General features: G+C 40.5%; 1 protein-coding gene across 1 annotated transcript in view; it reads left to right on the top strand.

Moving 5' to 3' along the window:
• IMPG2 (interphotoreceptor matrix proteoglycan 2) overlaps positions 1-16,946 on the top strand; it is a 53,119-nt gene that overhangs the window by 12,782 nt on the left and 23,391 nt on the right. The window contains exons 3-6 of the mRNA XM_058800362.1: positions 212-378; positions 9,539-9,570; positions 9,669-9,692; positions 14,431-14,460. Of these exons, the coding sequence (XP_058656345.1) occupies positions 212-378; positions 9,539-9,570; positions 9,669-9,692; positions 14,431-14,460 (253 nt within the window). The remainder of the gene's footprint in view (positions 1-211; positions 379-9,538; positions 9,571-9,668; positions 9,693-14,430; positions 14,461-16,946) is intronic.

Raw genomic sequence — 16,946 nt, 5'->3', positions numbered from 1 at the left:
TTCTAAAAATTCAGTTCATTGATCAAATGGCAGTTTCATTCAGTGGAAATAATGTTGTTCAGGGAGAGAGGTAATATGAGTGTAGAAGATCCATCACATCTTCATTTCTGTCGCTTCAGTCCTTTCCCCAGTCCCGTGTAGATGTCAGGTTGCTGTTTTCTATGTGTTGGTGTACTGTTGTACTAACACCAGACCTTTCTTGTGCCTGTAGTGTGCCAGGAAACAGTCTGGGAGGTCTTCAAGACATTCTGGGACAGACTGCCAGAGCGGGAAGAATATAACACGTGGATGAGCCTGTGTGAGGAGGGCATGATGAGCATCTTTGAGATGGGCGCCAACTTCAGCCAGTCTGAGGAGCACCGGAGCCTGATCGTGAAGGTGGGTGCAGCAGCTGCCTGGCAGACTAGTCTGTGATAAGAGAGACCAAATGCTGTCACCTCTTTGCGCCACAAAGTGTCACAAATCTCCCTGTTCTCATGGGCAAGGGGACCGTGTCCCACTGCAATGTGCACCTTTGGCATTTGGCAATGATGGACAGAGCCCTCAAACAGGCAGGAGTGGGTATTTCAGTTCTGGGATCTGTAGCTCTGAGATCAGTTCCAAAACAAAGTTGTGGGTGATCCAATGCAGAGAAAAGCAGCAATGATGAAGAGATGTCATTAATAGAGGTGTTCCTGACAAGTAGAAGGTGTTCAGACCCACAATGTGGGCCAGGCTGAGGTGCCTTTTCCCCTGGGGTGTGTAGCAGCCTCCCTGCTCTGAGCTGCACATTGAGGTGTCTTCAGCACAAATCGCACTTGAGAGCAGGAAATTCCAAGCTGTAGTTCTACCAAGCCCTATGGCACAGCTGCCTGCTGGATGTTCTACAGGTCTGTGATGTCTGTGCACTGCTGCCTGACTGAAATGAGTGTAGTTATAAAAAATGTAAAACCTGTGGTGTCCTATGAAGTTAATTGTGGCAATTTGCAGGCAGTTCCAACCTGGGAAGAGACGAGAATCTCGACTCCATGTTTCAGAAGGCTGATTTATTATTTTATGATATATATTATATTAAAAGATAATGATATACTAAAACTATACTAAAATAATAGAAGAAAGGATTTCATCAAAAGGCTAGCAAGGAATAGAAAGGAATGATAATAAAATCTTGTGATTGACCAGAGAGTCCGAGACAGCTGGGTTGTGATTGGCCATTAATTAAAAACAACCAAATGAGACCAATCACAGATCCACCTGTTGCATTCCACAGCAGCAGATAATCATTGTTTACATTTTGTTCCTGAGGCCTCTCGGCTTCTCAGGAGAAAAATCCTGGCAATGAGATTTTTCAGAAAATATCATGGCTACAGGTAATAAATAACATTAGGTAATTTGCAATGGGAAACTGCAGGTTAAAATCAGTGTACAACAAGGGTAAAATGAGTCAATAAAAATGCAGACTATCTCAGTATGTTTTCTGTTGATTCAAGTTTATTTTAGCTTAAAGAAAATAAAAGAAATATTAAGTCAAATTAAAAAAAGCCTCTCTCAAATGAAATACAAAGATGTAATTTCAGGAGTTTGTGAATTTTAAAATAGAGTGCTTAACTTTGTATTCATCGAAGGTACAGTAGATATCTTAATTTCTCTGGATAAAAGGCTTCTTAAAATGTGTTTGCCACACTTAAAACCCTTTGCCATATATGTTTAAGATTACTTTTGCAAGCTAATGCATAGTTTTATGAAACTTGTAAGTCTTAAATGTGTAACCCCATAGAAACAGTAAGTTCTGTCAGTGTGGATGCACTGATTTTTTTTTTTCCTTCCTGCTTTTTTATTGGACTTCTATGCTAGGAATGTTCACTAAGGAAGGTGAATATGGAAACTGTTGTGGATAATGGAGAGAAGGTTTTTTCCCTGAGCCTGCATGTTAGTCTTAGCAGATGCTAGCCAAAGTTTGCTTCTGTGAAGTCAGTCTGGTGGTGTTGCTGCCCTTAGAAATCTTTGCAAAAAGATAGAGAGAAATAAAATGAATGTGATTTTTTAATGCACACAGTGCATGTAACTGTTTTGTGTTCACAGTAAGATGATCTATAGTGGGAGTTTAAAAGAAATCAAAATTACTCTTGGAAAGAAGATGATGCGTCTAATTTCCCACTGCTGCTCTCCCCTTTTGGGTATGGCTCTGCAGCATTTAAGTGGAGTCAGATAAAGTTCTCTGGGTTTGATCTTTTCAGAAAGTTTATATTTATTTAGGTTTCCTTTCTCCTGTAGGTGAATATATTGCCTTCAGCAATACCATGTTCTGGAAAATATTCTGTTCATTCTTCTACTTTCTTTCAGCACAGGTGGTAAAGGGTGATGGCTTTTGGGCTGATTTGATAGCAGACTAGTCTGTGATAAGAGGGACCAAATGCTGTCACCTCTTTGCTCCACAAAATGTCACAAATCAGTCAGGTGACTTTTTTGGAATAAGAACCTGAACTCAATCTGACTTTGAACCAAAGGCTGAAGTCAAGAGCACCCTACGCCCCAATCAGTCACTGTCAAAAGATCCAATGGTACTTTTAAATGCATGGGTCAGAGAGTGCATTTAATTTCTAGCTCTAGTACTGACTCACCTTTCTCACAGATGCTTGTGCACAAAATTCTTGTCAGTGTGTGAAACCTTTTTAAAGCAGCTGTGAGCGTGTTAAGTCCAAACAGATGCAGTGGATACATCTCTGCTTTTAAGAACATCCTCCTTCCTGCTAGCTGCTAACCCAGTCCAATGTGGTGGTAAGAGCTGGGGCACAGCCTGTGGGACCAAACACACTTTCTGAAACCCTGTGTCCAACCCCCTTGTTCTTTCCACTCTCACCTGCTAAGAAGACCAAGCTGTATGGTGAATTCTTTCCATTACTAGTGGGATGTTGTTTCCCTCACATTGCAGACTGTTCATTCATTTGGTCATGATCTGCTATTTTTCCCCCCATTCCTTAGGTTTGATCTCTAAAGCACAGAGCCCTTGTCACCAAGGGGCTGCTGGCATTCACTGCACAGGACTCTCTTGTGGGCAGGTGTGGATGTGCCACACTCTTGCTTAAAAGGAAGGTTCTCTTCCACAGTGGTTTTTTTATTTGACCATTACACTCCTCATTTAATGCCACTTGTTTCTAATCTTCCTCTGCTCTCCAATGTCTGCAAATCATCTGTGGTTAGTTTCAAGAGTTTAGTTGAGAGCCTGCAGCTGATGAAATTCTACTTTTATGATGGGAAGGATGAAAGTTTGACAAGAAAGTTTAACAGATATGTATGCTTGGCAGAAAGATTTTTGAATGTAGAACCTGAGAAGCAATAGAGAGCAAAGGATAAACCCACGTCAAACAAGAAGATGTTTTTACCAAGCAGAAAGATTCCAGAAGCAAACAAGTCTGCTGATGCTGCAAGTAGAAAAAAGGTCTCAGAAATCTCCACTGCAAGAAAGCTGAAACACAACTTCTAGCTTAAACTGTAACATACTAACTTTAGTGATTGGAGAATAGTAACATGAATATGGTAATTATAGTAGTTATGATAGGTTATAGGTAAAAGTTAAAGCATAGATTGGCCCTTCTGTATTAAGATTCTCAGCAAAGAAAAGTATATAATGCAATGTAACCAAAACCAAAGGGTCTCCAGGCCTGCCTGCAGCTGGAGCTGGCAGCTGTGGGCACAGGCTCTGTCACCCATGACCCTGGACTGCTGTAATGTATTGGATACAATAAACTGCATTTTGGAGAGTGGCCTGGAGTCCTGCATCCCCCATTCAGGCTCTTAAACTTTTCTTTTTGTATACATTGGCTGTTATTGTCACAGCATTACTCTGCTGCCTATTTTGTATAGGCATATTGGCAGACTCTGGCAATATTATTTCAAAGTCTATTTCTTATTACTTTTTGGCAGATTGCAACATGAAATTCAAGTTTTAGAAATGCAGCATGTGCTGAATTTTTCCCCTCTTCTCTCAAAAGAAGTTCAGGGTATCTGAAAATTTGACAAATTAAATCTGTGGGGTTTGCATTTAATAATCAATAATTCAGAAAAAATTATTGCTTTCATGATACTTTTGTTGCAGTGTGGAAGGCCTGTTACCAGCAGTGTAATTAAATGCCATCTTATTAGCCTTCCTCCTTGGTTTTCTTTCTTATCCTTTCCTCTAATCCCCAGTAATCACTGTCACACTCCCACAGATGCTGAAATGTCTGCTCCATCCTAACTTAGTTCATATTGAGAAAAATTCTCTTTCTCTTCCTTTTAACATACTTTCTTGCTGGATATCAGTTGAAGCTTAGACCAGCTTGTCTCAGCTTTCATACTTTTGTTTGTCTTGGAGACATGAGGTTTGCCTTTGTGGGTTTCCCTGTAATATCTGTATATACATGCATGCTCTGTATGTGCTTATACAGAGTATATTCTGAGTTTCTTTAAGCAGATCACCTGCCAGGTTATCAGAATGAGCAGGTGGACATATTCATGGCAAGCATAAAAAAATATTTTAAATATCTTTTTTTCTCTTTTGAATTTTCATTTTAATTTGTGTGATCGTGTTAACTGACAGTACCTTGCAGGGAAAGAATACTATCTCAATTAATTTCATTGGATATTAAGTAGATTTACAAATTGTGAGATTGTTAACCCATCTTTTTTTTTTCAATTCCTGACTGAAATTCAAATGGAGGAGGTAATTCAAATCCATAAGGTGGGGGTTTTCCAGTATAAATCTTCATGTAAACATTCCTATCTATAAATTAACTTGGCTTGTGTTCCTTACTGTGTAGCTGTATTCAGTTCATAGAATGTAACATCCATCCCATTCTACACTTTGAGACATATATGTTTGGAATTCCAGTACTGCCAAATTTGCCCTGACTCTGCCCTGTGATTGTGGCCATGTTCCCACTTGTGCTAGACAATTTTTGGAAAATCCAAGTGAGGAGAAATGTAAGCAAAAGTAAATATTGGTTTCCCAAGAACCATGGATGGCTTGCTATGAGATTGAAACACTGCTGCCAAAGCAGCACAACCTGTGCTGCTCATAGGAGAATTTACAGCTGGCATACAGGACTCCTTCCCAAATCCATAGCAAAAAGCAGCTTAAAGCCTGATCCTGCAGGGCTTTCAGTGTAAAGTTTTGTGTGCAATCTACATTTCCAATGTGGGCATGAAAATCACATCATAATTTCAATTTCCTCAGATTTCAATCAAATTTCAGAAAATAAAGTTTTGAGGAGCTGCTGTTCCTTACAGGTCTGATAACAACCTACAATGAAAAGAGATGTTGAGAAAAGCTGTTATGAGAAATGAAGAATTGAAATGCAATTCAATCTGTTGAGCAGATTGTCAATCGTACCTGCCGAGGGCTCCTGTACAAGCCCACACCTTTAACAAAGTGTATCTGACAGTGTTGGGCAGATGGGATAACAGGAACTAGGTTATGAATCCTTCCCAAAGGAAGCAGGTCTGTGAGATTTTTTTTGGTTGCTGGTGAGAGGGAAATATGTGCTCTGCCCACTCTGGTGGGTGTGAGAGGCAAGAGTTAAGCCGAGATTTAACGTGGAAAGGAGTTTGTAGCATGGCTTTCCCTGAGAATTTGCTAACCTACCAAAAGAGCAATTTGAAAAGTTCCTGGGACAAGACACAAACCCTTCAAGGTGTTGACTCAGCAGTACTTTTGTGTAGTATTGACTTTCCATGAGCAGCTCTATCTTTTTAACTGTGTTTGCACCATAAAGTGCTCAGTGGCAGATTAGGGTGAGAAGGGAGAAGGCAACCCTGCCTGAGGATGCCTGAATGGGTGGCATAACAAAACACCTCCTTAGCATGTTGAAATGGGTACTTAGCAATGTAAAATGAGTGATTTTGCCTCATTTTCTGAATTCTGAGAGCAGTATTCAAAGGTGGGATGGAGCATCCCAAAGATATGAATTATTTATAACCCCTTACTCCCTGTGCTGCTGTTTGAATACTTCACAGAGGCAGATTTTGTATTCCTCAGGTTCCTGTGGAAGATCTCTTCTGCTGTCTCTCCTCTTCCCCTGTTGTGTGACCTTCCTTGCTAACCATTGTCTTTCTCGGTTTAATTAAATGTTCTAACCACTCTTTCCAGATCTTTACATTGTTTTCTTTGCATAGAGCACCTCCTTTAGCTTCTTCTAAGTCTGGAAAAAAGCAAATCATATCTATTCTTTCACATTCCCCATCCCCTGCTATGCATGCAAAACAAAATTTCAGTTGCCCTCCTTTCAGCCAGTCTCGGATTTCCTTCACCCCTTTTCTTATCCATGCCCTTACTGTTCTCTTATTGACTTTCATTCTTGGCATTTCAAGTTTTAGCCTCCTCTAGTTTAAAAAGAAAACCCTTTGCCATATATATATAGCATTCATTTTAAGTTGCACATAGTTGAAACAATATCTGTTCCCCTAAGGTGTTCCTGCTATTTCTTCTTTAACTCACTGTAGGCAGTATTTGTACCTAACCTGTCAGGGATGTTCCTCAAAGCACTGCTCCCTATTCTGACCTTTCTCTATAGCTTCAGTTCTGGCCATTGTCCTCCATTTGCTTGAATCATCATCCCCAGGGCTGTGGCCTTGCCTTTGTGACAGCGTGGTGGGGAATCAGGACAGGCAGATAGAGAATCATTTCTTGGCATCACTTTTCTGTTGTAAATGAGAGGTGTTGGTAGGTTAAATCAAATATGCTTTGTACAGTACTACACAGATGGAATGAACTAATATGGGATTATTCCAGATCTCCTTGACATTTCCTTTGCCTTTTTCTCCTGCCTAGGATTACCCTCAGGATATTTTGTCTTCTGTGCATAATGATGGTCTCAGAATCAGGCAAGAATGTCCTATATAATTGCTTTCCTGCAAGATCATGACTTGATAGAAGGTCATCTGGTTGGTACATGTGATTTGCTGCAGTGCTGTAGCCTGTATTTAATGTATTTGTATTAATTCATGGTAACTTTCCATTATGTAAAATAACTGTTGAGGAAGGCGAGCACCAGAGCTTCCAGCATCAGGAGAATTGGTATAATAATGTCAGGAAGGTCTCACTTCAAGAGAACTCACTTTGTACAAAGCATCTGCTAGAGAAAGCTTCAGTGAATAAAAGCTTCCCTTAAGCTTTGTTGTGGCTGCTGCTGTTATGGTGAACTATTCATAGATCACTTCAAGCGTTGAAAGGGTGAAGACATTAAATAATCTTTGCAGTCTGCGTGCAGCAGGTAAATTTCTAACTTCATCTTAATGAAGGAACCGAGTCAGAGAGGTGAGATGTTTTGGCAAATGCTATTCTGTCCTAAATGATTAAACAGGCCAGTATTAGAACTCTAGAGCTCTTGGCTTCTAATTAGGGGGAAAAGGTGATGTTTACCATGGAGTTCAAATGTGTCATCACTTGCCCCCACCCCAGGCTGGAAAGCAAATTGAATGATTGAGAGAGAGAGGAAGAGAGTCACACTACAGACTATTGCAATAGAGGGTGCTAGTTTACTATGAAATTATATGAGAATTAAGTCATTTGATGCCTTATTATAAATATGGATGTGGAGACTGTGTAGTGTTTCTTATTCTAGAATTTGGCTGTTAAAATAATAATCTGACATTTCAGGTTTGGTTCTTGTAAGTTCTCCTTATAATTTGTTGAATAGATGACTTGGAAATAATAAGACATATTGGTTAAGTCCAGGGACCCAGACTCAGGGAACTTGGGAGCCACCAGCTCCTGAGGCTGCCCTGCAACAGAGTTTTGGCCCAGGCACCCCTCACTGGGGTGTCTCTGTTCCTGTCTCTAGGAAGTCAGGACTGCTCTGAGCTCTGCTCTCAGGGGCCTTTGAGGAGCAGTGAGTAAAGCTGCTGGGTACAGACTAGCTCTAGGCATTGAAAAGATGTGTGAGGCCTCTAATACCTGGGGTTGGTTTTAATAGCACCTACAAATCAGCCTGGCTGGCCGAGTGTGGAAGAAATCTCCTTTTCTAGTGAAAAAACATTTTTTACGGAGCTACTACTTAGAGATAACTGTCATAAACCTTGTAGAGAGGGAATCCATCTCTATCTTCCTTGTAGATGCAAGTGCACTAGGAGTGAATATATAGGCAGCATAATTAATATATAGATCAGCATAATGAGCCCTTAATTAAAATACCAAAAGTCCAACACAGCTGTGGTGGCTCCAGCTTAGTTTCCATTGTTGACTACCTGTTTTCTTTGTCACTTAAAACTGGTCTTGCTGTGTCTTAGTTTTTCACACTAAAGAATCACTAAATGCTTCATTAAATGGAGTTATATAATAAATGTTGACCAAAGAACATGCTGAAAGGCAAGCTGGCTGAAATTGGTATTTTGGCAAGTCCTGCTGATATCGAGGCTGTCTGCCATTCTAGCTGTGATCACAATGCCCTCATGTTCTAGAAAGAAAAGAAGGCTACTCACTGACATGGCTCCAAATCAATAACAGCTGAATTTCTTCACTTCCTAGAAGCACAGGAAAACACAGGTAAAGAGAGTGAGCAGGCTAACCTGCTCAAAAAGTCTCTTTTGCCTTATCAACACTTTTTCATGAGAAGAACCATCAGGATATCTTAGGTCCTTAGGTCACTGAATACATATGTGTGTTTTTCAGAGAAGTTTGCAAAGTGAAAACAGTATGTTTAAAGCTAATTTTAATTCAATTTCAAAGGAGATACTTGAGTTGATTCACCTCCTGTTTTTACTGAAAAGTATACCTGCATTGATTATAATAATCAATTATTATAGCACAATAAGCAGTCCACCAAACAATCCCTTTTTGAGCCCCTAAAGCAGAGACACAGGAATTTTGTGGATGGACATTAATTTTCTGTAAGTATTTGATGTTCTCTTTACATTGGTACAGCAGCAGGATACAGCATTATTTCTCAATAGCGCCCATTATTTCTCAGGACCTCCTCCACTTCTTGCAGTGTTCCTCACAGAAGCATCTCTGACTTGCCTCTAGAACTACTGGCAGTAATACCTTGAGAATTTTGATGAAAAAATATGAGCTGTGTAACCCTTCTTAGTCTTTTTACACCAATACATGAAAAAACATCATCCCTGCCACTTGTGTAGCCATAAACAAAGTCATCAGATTAATCCTGCTGTGGTACTTTAGGCTGTAGCTTTACTTTGAAAAGATGCTTTTAAATCTATAGGCAATTAGCAGAAGTAATACTGAATTTCTGAAGACTGCTTGCTTAAAAGCTTCTTATTGTTGGCATCCTCTAATGTGGGAGAATGTTGTACCTGCAGAACACTGTAGGAAGTGTAGAGCATCTCTGACAAACCTAATGCTCTTTGCACTGTCTGATGTCGAGTTTCAGTTTTATCTTGGAAATGTCAGACATATTTCCTTTTCAGCAGAGACTTTGTTAATAAATTTTGAACTTAGCAAATGACAATACAGAGAATTGAATTATTTCAGCATGCAGAAGGAAATAAAGTGGTATAAACGGCACTTCAATTTCTTTCACTTCATACTACTCAAATATATTTAGGATTTCTTTTTGTTTTCCAGAAACTGGCCTATACAAAGGAAGCAATGGGCAGGTGAGTATCTATGTTCTCCTTGCGTTTTATTCTCTCTGGAGATAGCAACAGGGCTGAGCTGTGACATTTTGTAATCTTTTCTCTCTTTTTCTTGTCAGTTCCTGTGCTGATTGGTCGTGTGGGTGAGTAATTTTCCCTTTCTAAAGGCTGGTGGTAGTTCCTTTCTCTGGTTCTTGCTGCTGCTGGCATTGATTGGTGTACTGAAGATGGACAGCATTCACCTTTGTGCAAAATACGTATAGAAAAGTGTGGTGGAGCAATCTGGTGGTTCTTGCATGTGAACCTCTGTCCTGGCATGGTTGGCATGGCTCAAAATATCTCAGCCAATCTGAGGCTTGTACTTCTGCTTAAGTGAGTCATCACCTCTGGCTGTCAGGCACAGACCCAGGCTATTTACCTGAAGAGGTTTAGTGGGGGAAATCTATTCTGGGAAGGAGGTGTGTCCATAGTCACTTGTGTTCTGGTTCCCTTGAAAATCTTTCCCAAGGGCTTTCAGGTAGTCCTGGTCATCATTACAGAAACAAAACCAAAATGGAATATTTTGAAATGCTATTTTGAAAGACTTTCAAGAGATGTATTCCATAAACAGGTACAAGGGAACAGGCTGTTTGGTCTCCTCACACTTCTAATAAGGCAATAAAACCAAAAACTGTTTTTTGCCATCTTTGTAGCAAAGCAAAACTGAATTTGACCTTTTATTGTCATGTCTCTTATTGAACTGAAAGCAAGTTCAAATTATAATTGCTCCATTACTACTCAGAACTTCATCTAAGATATTACTTTTAGGGTAATTCAAACCCAGATTATCTGGTGCTGAACTCCTCTGAAAAACTAGCAGGTTCAATTCTCTGCTTTACAGAACACATAAAGCTATGCTAAATAGGAGTAATTAAAATACCAGGAAGAGTAATGATTTAACAGACTTCTTAGAAAAGCCCCCAGCTTCTCAAATTAGGTATCCTCATTGTGATTTCATATCCACAGCATAAGTTAAAATTAATAATGTGAGATGATAATGGCAAATGTGTTTCCTAAAAGGCAGGTTTCCCTCTGTCCTGTGGAGCTGAGTGCTCCTTTGTCAAGAGCACTCCCTGAAGCCTCCAGGTCAGCTGGGTAGTGTCCACCTTCTCTGAAGAAGTTTGAGTTTGAAAACCTAAACCTACTGCATCCCTCTATGTGATCATTCAGGAAATCTAGTAAATGTAGAGATACATGAGAGGAATTGGAGTCAATGCATCCAGAGTCTGCATGTACTGGGCTAAGCAAAGGAACAGTGCAAAAAGACCAGCTTTTGATTGAAAGGTGGATCAGAGTGATAAATGTTGTACTTGTCCAAAAGCCATCCTATGAAGTGTTCCATGGCAACATTAAAGGGGTTCCAGTAGACAAATGGCAAACTTTGCCAAACTCAGTTCACCGTGGGGCTGTGCTGCATCCGTCTCAAAAATACACTGCTTTTATTTCAGTATGTATTGCTTCAGATTGTTTATAGCTTCAAGTTGGGATCTTTGTTATTGCCATCAGTTTAAACTTTGGGTTTACTGTATCTTTTTTTCTCTAATTTGTTGTTTGTCTTGTGCTTGGAAATTGTAGTGTTTTATAGCATAACGAGGGTGATAGAGGACCAAAGCAGTGACAGAAACAGGTAGACTTGCCCTGGGCAATGGAACATCAGGAGAAATTAGTAGAAATAATTTTTTACATTATAAAATCCAAACTTACTCTAAGACCATTCTGGACATCTTAGAGCATTTATGGTTTAAGATGTGAAGTTTGTAAGCCAGAGTCCTGTACAAAACAAAGCCATGATTTTTTGTCATGGGTAGAAGATATCTAACTCCCGATGTCTTGTCCCATCTCAATACTGCCAACAGCCAATTTTATTCTCTGAAAAATTACCCACACCTCCCAGTAAAGATCAGAATAAATGTTCTTCTAAAAATGTTCTGTAAGAAATTAGCATAAATACCCAACCCAGGACCACCATCAGCCTCTAATATGCAGGACGGTAAATCCAGTGTCAAGTCCTTCTTGCAGAAAGGAAAAGTGAGTGCAGTTCTACCCTCTCCTGGGCACTGCTGTTCTCACCTGCTGACCCAGTTGTGCAGAGAGAGGCTGGTTCAGTGCAGGGCAACGCTAGGATCTGAGCATTGTCTTCCAGCTGTGCCTCTTGTGTCAGAATGGATGACTGTTCTGGTCTTGTCTTGTGGGAAGGCAGGACTGTCCTCAGTGTCTAGCTGAGATGTTCAGGTGAGATTCCCACACTGCCAGGGAAGAGCAGGCTTCTCCAGATGGTGCCTTGAAATGAGGGTCTAGCTGAAGTCTCTGATGCGTCCTGTGGTGAGATCCAGTGTCTCTGATGACTGTGCAGAAGCAGCCATTTCACTTTGGAGGCCTGGCACTGGGCATATTTCTCTGTGTGTTTTCCCACTGATAAGAACAAGAGAAATTTTGCCATAGGTTCTAGAGCATAGCCTTCACACAAGAAACTATCCCATAAGCTTTGACCAATCTCTTTTCTGTGAAACATTTTTTTTCTTTGAAACTCTTCATTAATTTGGTGTTAATCTGGAATGGAAGACAGGCCCTTGAAATCTGTTAGTCATTTTAACTATACTACCTCTCTAAATCAAATCAAAACTTTGCTGAAAGCTGTAAACAGCTGTAGAATCGAAGCTAAGACTTGAGTAGTTTGACACAACTCATATAATCCTACATAGATCTCAATATAGTGTCTCTTTCTAGCTGGAAAAAGCTGACTTCATCTAGCTAAATGCTGGGATAGTTTTAAAGCAGCCTGTGGAAGGGTGCCTTGTGCTCTGGCGGTTTAATTCCTGGAATAACTCCCAATCCGGCATTACTGACGGTGGTGTAACAGCGGGACGGAGGTTTGTTCCCGTAAGGTTTAGAGCATGTGTTCACAGAGGTTAAATGCCCAGCTAGCCTGGCCTTTCAGGAACTGAGGGATTAAACTAAGTGCCACCAAGGAGAAAGCCTCAAAAGGAAAAGCAATATCTGGGACACAATCCACATGTGTACATAGCAGCACAGTGGACATTGTAGAGTTTTTGTCCCAGTTGGAAATGTCAGAGCACTACATCAGCTAAAGACTTTTGCTGATTGCTTTATTCAGTGGGCCACTGGCACTTCACACAATGAAGTTCTGTCTCTTAATATTGGAGTCTGTCTCTTGACAATAGGGCAGTTATTTTGTCTGACTCCTGGGGGATCAAAAGCCAGATATTGAGAATCAGCTGCAAGCAAAGACCTAGCACAAAATTGTTGCTGCAGAAAACAAGAGCTTTTATGTCATAGCCTTGCTCGAGTGCTGTATGCACAACAGCATACTGAGGAAGAGATAAAGAGCCTAGGATAGTTGAAAAGGAAGGAAATAACAAACTACTTTTTCACTTCTTCAGGAGCATTTTTAAATGTAATACGGAAATGAAATATGTAGAAGTATCTGTCCTTTCTGATGGTGCTTGCTGATTTTAACCTCACTGAAATTAGTTGCAGTAAATCTTGTCCAGACCTCCTGTGTTCTGTTCATGTTCTCTGCCTTGGCAAATCTGGAATCCCTATTTCATCAGTGGTGGTAGCAATGGATGATGATGTATCAATTTGGCTTTTGTACTATTTATCTAAATGAGTAAGAGTTTGTCTTCTGTGCTGGGATAATTTCATCAGTTCAGCAGTTCTGCCTGCAGTGACATAAAAACCTACCTGAGTTTCTCTACTGTTTGCATGTGGACTTGGCAGTGATATTCCTCATTCAGATGTTTTTTATCATCTGCACAGCTTTCCCACATGTGAAGAGTTCCACACTGTTCCTTTTCAGTTGTATATTTTCTTTTGTGCTCCCTGCTGTCTGGTAACAAGTACGAAAGGTTTGTCCTATTTTAATTAGAATCAAAAGAAATTAAAATTCAAGAACGACCTAAATGAAAATTAAGATAAAGGCATGTAAATTTTAAAGGAAGAGAATCTGAATACAGGGGTTTGTCTTGCATACTGAAATTGCAAAAAAACCCCAACTTAAACTGCGTGCTAGTTAGTTCAAGGCTGTGTGATTGAAATATTTAAAAATGAGAAAATCAGACAATAAGTTTTTCTCTCCTTTGTGCAGTATGAGAATTGAAGTAATATTGTTCAAGAAAAAGAAATGCTTGACACAGTTAGTTAGACTTTAGAACATTCAAACTGACCAACAATCTTATAAATAATGGATAAACCGGTGGATGTCCAGAACATGTAGTGCAAATCTGAAGATGTTATTTTATTCAACTACAGAGTTGGGTTTGTCGTAAACCTTGAAGAGAAATGTAGAGATAAATCTAACTAATACCTTCATAGAACTTCACGGGGAGCTGTGAAATGGTATCACTGATGGCCCATTTGACAGGTCCAGAGTGTTGTTTCTCCTTAATAACACAGTATGGCTGCACATAAAGAACCAGTTCAGGCCTATGAGTCAGTGGAACTCTGTCTATGCTTTGGTGGACTGGAACTTGTCATGTATTCTCCTGACATGACTGATGTCACACAGAAGTATGTACTGTGGGCCTTGACAAAAAGAGGAATGTAGGCTGTATTTGTGAGCTGTGACTGCTGCATTAATATGTATAGGCTGTCCATAAGCACTGTTTGCTTCAGATCAGCTTCCTAGGCCTTCATGGATCTTGTCTTACACCTGCCCAGATCCTGATGTCTAACAGAGCTGTGTGATCTGAAACTGCTTGTTTCTGCAAGGAAACACAAGTGCAGTGTTGTTTGTTCTGGTGCTTAGACATCTGCTTGTCCATATTCCTTCCTGCCTCTCCATACATATGTGTATGTTTTTATATTTTGCTTACTGCTCAGCCAAGATGATCCAGGGAATCATTCATGCAGGTAGGACAATGGAAATTGCATTTCATGTGTCTGTGTCTCAAAGTCACTATAAACTCCTGTTGGAATACAGTCCCTCTACCTGGAGTGCCTTGCTTGTGCAGGTAGAATTAAAAATCAAGTGTGGGTCTTGGATTAATCCTGGGGCAAAACCATTAAAAAACCCCATGTATTTTAAGTGGTGCACGTGAGCAGGAATTTGAATCTGTGCTTACCTTGAAAAATGATGTGTTCAGACAATCCAGTATATGCATTGCCATGCGCATTTTGAGTGACTGCATTAGAGGTGCCCAGTACAATTGATGCATTTTTAGGTGATCAATAAAGTAGCCATTTGAAAAATGTTAAGGGGAAGTAGAAGGCAAAAATAAAGCAAACCTCATTGTTCTGGTAATATAATGAAAAAACAATGTTGTGAGTAAAGTGAGCTTGGTTAGAGCATAGGGTCATTAAAACTATATTTTCATCCTCTTGAAAAAATGTGGTAGCTGATCATTTGACCAAATTTGGTGCTTGACTGGTTTGGTTAGGTTTATTAGGGTTTTAGTAGTTGATGTTTAGGTGCTTGGGTTTTTATTTTCAGCCAGCTGTGCAGTGGAATTCTGTCAGAAAATTTGGTAGCTGCTGAGGGCTTGTATTTAAAAGCCCTCAGTGCCAGTAAGAATAAATTACCTGGCCTTGACAGGGAGTGTGGTCTGTTGTTGCTTAAGGTCTGTTGTTTGCTACACAACTTTAACTGTCCCCTTGACACTGGCCTTACTCTCACCTCACCTTCCAGTGCTATCCTGGCTGCCCCAAGGCCTGGCTTGGGCTGTGGTTTTCACCATGTGGCTAAACCAGTGCCCAAGGTGATGCTTGTGACAAGCACTCTGTTGGAGAGCTGCCATTTGTTGGGTCAGTGATAGAGAAAGTCCTCCTGGACTTTTGAAACTTGGAGAACTTCACTTTGATGTGTCCATGACCAGTAATCTGACCTAGAAGTAGAAATTGAGAAAGATATTAGGCCTTTCCATTTGTAAACTGCTCCTCCCTCCACTCCTGAAAGTGTGATTAATGCCACAGCATTTTATTTGGCGTTTCTTGTCTACTTTGAGGATTTTTCCTTTAAAAACTCAAGCAGTTCAGGGGGCTCCTGTCTGGGTGGGGCTGGGGCTGCCCTGGGGTGGTTCCAGACAGCTTTGATGGGCCCGGCTGAGGCCTGCACTGGGGGCAGTGGCAGCTCAGGGAAAGCCTGTGTGAGAAAGGGCAAAAGCATGGCACAGGGAGGGGAAGAGAGAGAAAAATGAATGAGAAACAAATGGTGTGGGGAATGACAAGGCCAAAGGCACCCACACCATGGCAAATCATGTATTCCCTGCAGCTGAGGGAGGACTCAGACTGGAACAAGCAGACCTTTCCTGAAGGAAATGCTGCCCCTGCAGTATGTGCATACAGGGCAGAGGAGTCCAGAGTGAAGTTGAACCTGGGAAAGGGTGAAGAAGAAGCAGTGTTTTAATGTTAGTCTACTTTTCACTACTCAAATATGCAATAAATTAGTTTTCCCTAAGTTGAGTCTGATTTTTCCCATGGAAGTAATTGGTGAGTGATCTTCCTCGCTTTATTTCAACCAAGAAGCTTTTCATCTTATGTTCTCCCCTGTCTTATGGAGATGGAGGGGGAGAGAGGGTGGCTGGATGGGTGTTTGGCCCTTGGCCAAGGCTAACCCACCCTAGAACTGGGTGCTCAGTTGGTCAAATAGTGATTTTGGTCCTTTTGAGATGCCCTGAGCTGCAGCACAAGTGTGCAGAAGGCTGGCAGGGACAATGTGGGATGTGTGGGTGACCTGTACCTTGTGGGGCATAGTGGAGGTCAGGAGTGCCTCAAGCCCCTCAAAGGATACTGGGCACCAACCTGTGGCCACCTGGATCAATCCCCACGAGTCTCAGGTTGGGATCAGGGCTTCCCACAGCAAATCATGTATCTTGTTGTCCTCTTCTTTAGAAAAGGGGATGGATACAAGACTCATCTAATGGCTAGATTTAAACAGAACATTAAAAAATCCCCTAGCAGAGTTTTTACTATTCATCACTTTCCTTTTGATGAATTTCTATTCTGACCCTAGTTACACTGAACAGTTTGTAAGAAATGAAATCACAAACTGGCTCACCTCTCCTGAAAAGTAAAGTCATTCTTGCTTCTGAACATTAAACATGATGCACTAAAATGCTCTGATGCTGTAATTTGGTGACATTCTGTTATAAATGTAATATCCTTTCTATTGAAACTGGTAAAAGAGGTATCTTGAAGTTAGGTGAACTTAATTGGAAAATGTTTAATCAGACCAACTGATAATTAAGCAATAGTTTTTATTGCAGTTCTAAGATGACAAATGAGTAAAGAAACGAAATCCCTCCAAAACATAACCAGCATTTTCAAGAAAATATGCTTAATAGAGGCTATCTTGTCTAAATTACACTTTTTAGTAAAATTTTTCAGTTTTGGAAATGATT

The sequence above is a fragment of the Ammospiza caudacuta genome, chromosome 2 (assembly GCF_027887145.1).
Source record: "Ammospiza caudacuta isolate bAmmCau1 chromosome 2, bAmmCau1.pri, whole genome shotgun sequence".
NCBI lineage: Eukaryota > Metazoa > Chordata > Aves > Passeriformes > Passerellidae > Ammospiza > Ammospiza caudacuta.
The sequence above is the reverse complement of the archived record's forward strand: the minus strand, read 5'-3'. Positions and strand labels throughout refer to the sequence as shown.